Source organism: Diprion similis, chromosome 3 (assembly GCF_021155765.1).
Source record: "Diprion similis isolate iyDipSimi1 chromosome 3, iyDipSimi1.1, whole genome shotgun sequence".
Taxonomy (NCBI): Eukaryota; Metazoa; Arthropoda; class Insecta; order Hymenoptera; family Diprionidae; genus Diprion; species Diprion similis.
In genome coordinates, this window is record NC_060107.1 from 7,157,029 (window position 1) to 7,164,195 (window position 7,167).

The 7,167-nt window shown below is 36.6% G+C and overlaps 2 protein-coding genes across 5 annotated transcripts; one reads left to right on the forward strand and one right to left on the reverse strand.

The window, feature by feature from the left end:
• Positions 1-309: 309 nt before the first annotated feature.
• LOC124404005 (transformer-2 protein homolog alpha-like) lies at positions 310-5,345 on the forward strand. 4 transcript variants are annotated; one of them, XM_046877803.1, is made up of 6 exons: positions 310-455; positions 1,652-1,920; positions 1,993-2,158; positions 2,895-3,109; positions 3,201-3,310; positions 4,680-5,345. In XM_046877803.1, exons 1-6 carry the CDS (start codon positions 441-443, stop codon positions 4,703-4,705), a joined length of 801 nt encoding a protein of 266 aa, XP_046733759.1. In that variant the 5' UTR covers positions 310-440; the 3' UTR covers positions 4,706-5,345. The 4 variants fall into 4 exon arrangements, 3 of the variants coding, with proteins under 3 accessions (XP_046733759.1, XP_046733758.1, XP_046733757.1); XM_046877802.1 differs by having other exon boundaries at positions 1,652-2,158; positions 4,108-5,345; XM_046877801.1 differs by having other exon boundaries at positions 1,652-2,158.
• A 174-nt stretch (positions 5,346-5,519) lies between these two features.
• On the reverse strand, positions 5,520-6,636 carry LOC124404006 (biogenesis of lysosome-related organelles complex 1 subunit 1). The gene is made up of 4 exons (XM_046877804.1): positions 6,387-6,636; positions 6,220-6,292; positions 5,936-6,153; positions 5,520-5,852 (listed from the first exon to the last, which is right to left on the reverse strand). Exons 1-4 carry the CDS (start codon positions 6,445-6,447, stop codon positions 5,791-5,793), a joined length of 414 nt encoding a protein of 137 aa, XP_046733760.1. The 5' UTR covers positions 6,448-6,636; the 3' UTR covers positions 5,520-5,790.
• Between the last annotated feature and the right edge of the window lie 531 nt (positions 6,637-7,167).

The following is a 7,167-nucleotide window of genomic DNA, read 5'->3' on the forward strand; positions in this document are numbered from 1 at the left end:
ATTTTTACATATTTCGAAGGTATAGCTACAAGGATATTCGGTACATTGAATTACTTATGTGGTACATTATACTGATTCTAGGTAGACTTATAACTAGTTAGATTCATTACTTGATTGATGGACTTTGGTTGGAATAGCAATCTTGTGAATAAACATCATGTGTTTCAGAATAAAGACAATACGTGTAGTACTTGAATTTTTTGCAAAAATTTCCGAAATGTGTAAACTTTTTAACTCTCATATATACACATACGAATTCTTAGTTACCTAGCAACGCCGGATGTTGAAAAATTTTCATACACGGTTACCGTTTGTGTATTTCCGCCCGCTGGAATCTGTTCGACGCCATTAGTGACGCGCGGCTCGGCAACATTTTAGGCAGTTTACTCTTTAGTTTTTGGTCATTTGTATAGTTATTTTTTAGGTGATAAATCATCACGATGAGCGACATAGAGGTGAGTTTTTTATATCAGCGTTGAATTTTGATCTGCATTGTTAATAAACAGATTTTATATGAATGAAAAGTCAACTGTAATCGGCGGTTTGTTGTTTGATCAGTGAAAACCACGCAACGAGTGCAATTATTGATTTGTAGCGCCTTTACTTCGTAGCCAATATATCTTTTATTTGGATGATTTCTACAATGATCAAAACTGGCTATTAAACATTCATTAACATCGAATCCTGTATGATAGAAAAGAATACCAACGTACACGATTTATGTATAGTTTTTAACGCTGCGTCTCACCCGGTGCTAAGAAATTTACGGACACCAGAAATTGAGTCTGAAATTCTTATCATGCGCCACGTGCCTCCGCCTCATATATACACAGAAAAATTTTAACGTGGTATTATAGCCACCCAGTTTATATATATGTATATATACATAGATATGTATGTATGTGTCTGTTTAGATATACATGTATATAAATACGTTCTGTGTAAAAAAGAACACTAACTATTACGTGTTCTATATTAAGATTATTCAAACTACTTACACGCATTAATCTAAGTGACCAAATTTGCAAGTCACAAGTATATAAATTTAATCATAACCAGAATGGAAGCTTTTGTAAGAGTGGAAATTATTTTTATAATAATGTTTCAAACCTCGTTTTTACATTTTCTTTATCTTTTTCACCTCTAGTCAGACAAAAACCGTTTTTGTAACTTAGATTCAAACTGTTGCTCATGAATTGATATGCTGAATAAAGCAGTGAATTATTTCATAACAATCTGTCGAGTGAATATTCTGCTGTTCAGAGGATGTGACTAACCTTATAAGACACTTGGCGATAACAAACATGAAATCGAGAAAAATACATGAGCTGTGGAATGTAAATTTGGCATCATTCCAATTTTTTTTTTTTTATACAATTTTCACCCATCATTGCTATCACATCTTTTTTTATTTACGTGTCCTTGACATTTTACTATATTTAGCAGTTTCCAGTAAAAATGATGTTTCATGACTTTAACAACGCACCGTTTCACATGTGACTAATCCTTTTCTCTTTATTTCTTTAATCACTTGAATACCTTTGTTGCCGAACTTAATGTCAAATTCCAATTCTCTCTACAAGTGAATATCCAAATAAATGACGCTATTTTTCATTACAAACCACAAGTAATTATAAAAATTTAATCACAGCGAAGCGGCAGTCGCAGCGCTAGCCCCAGAAGACCGAGAACAGCAGATGGAGGCCCCAGAGAATCGCGTTCCAGATCCAGATCCCGCAAGTCAAGGGAAAGGAAGGAGAGTCATCGTCCAAACAAGGACTACTCAAGGTCAAGGAGCAGATCAGGTTCGCGAGGTCGTAAACCATACCGGACCAGCAAATACACAGGGGCTGGACATCGAGGAAGCAGCCGCAGTCGCAGCCGCTCACCCTATCGGGGTGGGCGCTACTCTCGCAGCAGGTCTCGTTCGTACTCGCGCTCGCGCTACTCTCGCGAGAGAGACAGGAACATTTACCGATCGCACTCCCGCAGCCCCATGTCTTCGAGGCGGCGCCATGTTGGTAACCGGGACAACCCCTGCCCTTCCCGATGCCTCGGTGTCTTCGGCCTATCAATCTATACGACTGAGCAGCAGATCCATCACATCTTCTCCAAATACGGCCCAGTTGAACGAGTGCAAGTCGTCATTGATGCCAAGGTACTAGTGCTATTTCTTCACTTTATCCAAAGTGAAAAAAATTATTCCTTTAATTTTTGTCAGTGCAATAATTTACTTATTTGCGTTTTATACCCTCTTGGCTTTTATTTTTATTGTAATTGACAGGAGGAACAGTAAAAAGGTTTAGGCCAGAGATTTAGAACATTCGCCTGTGAAGTTTGCGCGATTATGTTAAAGGCATCTGGCCACAACTCGCTTCTTTGAATGTTACTTCTCCTTTCGTTAGTTTTTCAGAATATACACCATTGTTGCCATTCGGTAGCTATAGGACTATAGGACTATGCAAGATATAGAAGATTCAAGAATAATCGATCTTGGTGGTATTATACGAAGGTTGTAGAAGATGACCTACATCCAAGTCCAACTTTCAATTTTTTATTTAAATCTTTATTTTTCACTATGGGTTTTTTTTTCTTCTTCTCTTCGATAGTAGGGAAGTTGCGTAATTGGAGATACATTTTTTTCCACTATAAATCTACATCCAACATTTGTGGAATGTCAATTGAATTAAATTATTACTTTGTTTCGCAATTCATGTCAAAATTCTTAGCAACTTTTTGAACAAAATGTCATATCAGGGATTGTGCAACTTCCCAGATTAACAAATACCTCTGTATTATTCGCTGAGATTGTCTTCTCCAAGTCCATATGTAGTTTGGTCTGAAAAACTGATTAATGGAGGATGGCCGTTTGGTGGCGAATGAACGTGTTTCAGACTGGACGATCGAGAGGATTTTGCTTTGTATACTTTGAGTCATCTGAAGATGCTAAAGTTGCCAAGGAACAGTGTACAGGAATGGAAATTGATGGTCGACGAATACGAGTAGATTTTTCAATTACTCAACGAGCACATACACCCACTCCTGGCATTTATATGGGGAAGCCAACTCATTTGCATGATAGAAGTTGGGAAGGATCCAGACGGAGAGAGTAAGTATCATTCCTCGATAAAGTTCCAGAAGATTAGGAATCCATGCTTTAAAATCAATGATATTATATGATTTTGTATTTTTGAAAACAGAGGGAGTGGATACAGAGGAAGCTATAGGAGATCACCCAGCCCTTATTATAACAGTAGTAGTCGTCGCCGCACACGCTATGAACGGTCAAGGTCACGGTCATATTCCCCCCGTAAGTCTGGTCTATAATTTTCTTATAGAAATTAACATAATTACTCTATAGACGCAACTACGTCGTCCTCATGGATTGGGTGTCCACAGAAATGTTACTTCGTACTACAATAATACAGCTGAATAAGTCATATAGTTGTCTAAGTTATCCAAATACTAGAGTTTCACAGGATGGAACAACTGGCCAAGGAAATGGAGTATTCCAGCAAACTTGATATCAAGTTTGGCTTCCGGGCGGCTGTAATAACGTTTTTAGTTGAACGACTTTTCGCCATTGTAATTCATAGGCTGCATACTAATTTTGAATCCACTATTTTTAACGTCATCATTTTACGGATACTCCAATTTTCGTTGTATTAATTTATCCATTTCATTAACAAAATACGTGTAATCCGGTAATTATAATTTTTTTCTATGTGCATGATAGGTTTCTAGCAAGTCCATGATTTGAATATGAGATGTTGAGGAGCGTTTCGTTGAATAAACTTTCAGAAATTAGTTGAAATACATTGTCTGAAGAGACAAGTTTGGATACATAATAGATGGAAGTTCATAGACTGGAAATAATCGCAATAAGACCGCTGAATTGTTTTAATTTTGTGTGGACACCCTAGATTCTTTCATTAACACTTCGACAACTTTCATTTTGGGAGTTTTTGGCGCTATTACAAGTTTCTTAACTGAAGATCGACGCAGAAGCATCCGAGGAATGCATCTAATGAAAATAGCGGTAGTAACTAAGTGCAATCATTGACAAAAGTCAAACAATCATTGTTTTTGTTGCTTAATGAATTTCAGGTCGATATTAAGTGATGCGAGTGTGACGCGAGAGGCCAGGTGTTGGGAGCCATTTGTGTGACTTGATCCTTTCACCTCCCTTACCCCTAACTAGACGGGGGCCAATAATGCAAACGCTACATTCTAACAAACGTATGACCATTCCCACCTTGCTACAAATGACAATGTATATATCGCTGTATTGCGATGTAGTAGAGCACATTTTCGAATATCTGTTAGTGAGCAGTAAGGTGCGAATGGTCCGAAAAAACCTTACTTCCATTACTCGTCAATGGTTTTTTTTTTTTTTAATTTCTATTATGGTTTTTCCGACGTTATGGTTGTAAGGTTTTAGTTATTTTATCGTATGACTATCATGTAAAGGTTGGAATACGATTCATTCACTTTTTGGTTCAACTTTTATTCGTTCGGTGTTTTGACGCTTGAGGTTGTATTCCAGCTATTTGTCAATGTACTACCACGCCGTACGTGTGGTAATAATTTGAAATATGTGGTATTCTTAGCGATTTACTACAATAAATAAACCTGAAAATTCTATATAGATTTCTCTAACACATTTGTTTGTTTATAAGGTTTTGAATCAAGAGGTATTGGATGATAGAGGGAAGTTTCAAGTTTGACTCTGAAAAAAATGAAAGGTTTTGAAAAGAAAAATTGAAGACAAGATTTCTGAAGATCTTTCTCTTGCTCGAATGAATTTCAAGATCCCACGAAGGTCTTTCGCGCTTGTGACAAAGAATATGATCCGAATCCGATTCATTTCCGGCTGAGAAGTCTCAAGCCTAGAGGAGCTGCAAGAGCAGTAGAGCAAGCTTCAAGACAGAATCAGAATCATTGGGCATCAGGCCCCTGGCCAGGGCATGTCGGTGATAGTCGGGGGTGAAACAGGCTGAAAAAGTTTACGAAAATATTCAAGAATCGCCGAAATTCTCCTTTTTTTTTTTTCTTTTCCTACGGGAAAGTACAGCCATTTCAAGTTTACACCGATCATATTCTTTATCAGTTGAGTTGATTTGGTTATATGCAAGATACCCCATAGTAGAAGAACTCATCGATTGATTACAAATAAATGAATGAATAAATAAATAAAACTAAAATTATCCGCGACTTTCCCATCCCTCCACCATCCCAAACCTCTAACTTCCTGTAAAACCCCTAACAACTTTGATTTTGTCTAGAAAATAAGTTAAATGCTATTCCCTAAGCTAGTCAATAAATATTGACCTTTCATATTGTAATGAACTGTGTTTTTTTTGTTATCTTTATTTACCTAGACCACATTCATATTTCTTTTCAATTACTATGAACTGTTATTCAGCACCTGTATCATTACGAATTGTATGATCTGCGGCAAAAAAATAATGCATTCTCAGTTTAATTTTCAAACTAAGAGAATAATGATTATTAACTGACATTTATAACTTGTATGTATTTATACTCTGGCAACTGATTCAGTTATACAAGAAAATGTTGATGTCGTGTACCAAGAAAAGGTTCGCATAAACATACTCAATGATAAGATATGTTTAAATTACACAATGGCGTATCAATACCTACTTGCGTACATCTCAAAATGCAATGTTCTCATCTTTTTGAGACTCTTAACAAGTTGAGTAGAAGATGCATTTCCACAACTTTGGTAGATATGTATCTTTAAAAAGTAAATTAATACTGATTTATAGATTAAGGATTAGTAGGACGTGAAGCCTCATTGGTTGCTTGTGTCCCTTGTGGTTCCTGGGTTGCTAAATTGAATAAGTAATATCATTGTGTTTGTAAGTCATAAAATAAGAATTGAAATGAAATGATTTTCGCATGTGATACAAACCTTTATAGGAATATTCTAGAGCAGTGGCAATTGTTCTCATATCACCTTCTATACTTCTCGCCCAATTCTCTGCATCTCCAATTTCTTTTAGAGCACTAGAAAAACTTTCAACCAAGCTGAGCCAAGCTTGTGTCTGCTTGGCAAAATTGGTTGCACTATGCTGCAATTGTTTAGCTTCTGCATCCAGTCTCTTCTGATTCAAATAAGCCTGAGCAACCCTAAAGGATGGAATATTGAGATTTTTGTATATAAAATTATCTTGCATTGGTTGTCACGATACTCACCCAACATTCAAGTGATCGACGAGAGCTTGAGTCAAGTTATTAGCTGCCTGAACGGCTTCCTTGCGTTTTTGTTCTGAACACGGTGAAAATTTTGTAATATAATTAGTAATAAAAAACAAAAATGAGAGAATTGAAAATATGAACTGCTACGAGGTATTCTTTTTTACCTTGCCTTTCTTTTCTAGCTGACTGTTTGCTCTGGTGTTCTTTCACAATTGCTGACAACATATTAAATGTCAATTGTATTTCGATGTTGTTATATTTTTAATAGGTATTTTTTTCTTGTCAGGTACGTTGTAATTCAAACACGAATTACAATGACAGTGGAAGATAACTGGATTCGAACGGGATAAACATGCAGATCGCGTACTCTGTATGTAGCAGTAATAATGTTGGGTTGTAACCTATTTTGACTGACAACTTGTAGACTGTGCTTGCACACTTCCTGGGTTGCATGCAGGGAGATACCTTAGGAAAATGCCGTATCATTGAGTATGGAGTGTATAGAGGCAGGTATATCTTGGTGTTATAAAAAGTGAGCTGATTTTGAGTGTGAAAGAGGGTGGCGCTGTTGAACGCAAGCTGCTGATCTGAAGTTGGTATCTGTTACTCGCCACGAACTAAACAGTTCGAAGACACATATTCGGCAAGGGGCTGTGTATACATGGTGAGAGCCTTCTGGCCGTAAAGGGGGACATTAGTACAAGCTCTCTCCACCTCTCTCTTTCTAAACCAGAAGCGTAGCGTGGTAAATTTAGTGCCCTAATTAACATTTTTGTATGACACTTTGAAGAGATTATGTTGCTTTCATTATGGTATATGTTATGTACGGTAATTACGTATATAATTATTGCTGTGTATCATATACTATATGTCATCTATATTTCGATATAATATATAATATATAATATCATGTTACATTATATTAACACTCAAGAATTCATGACA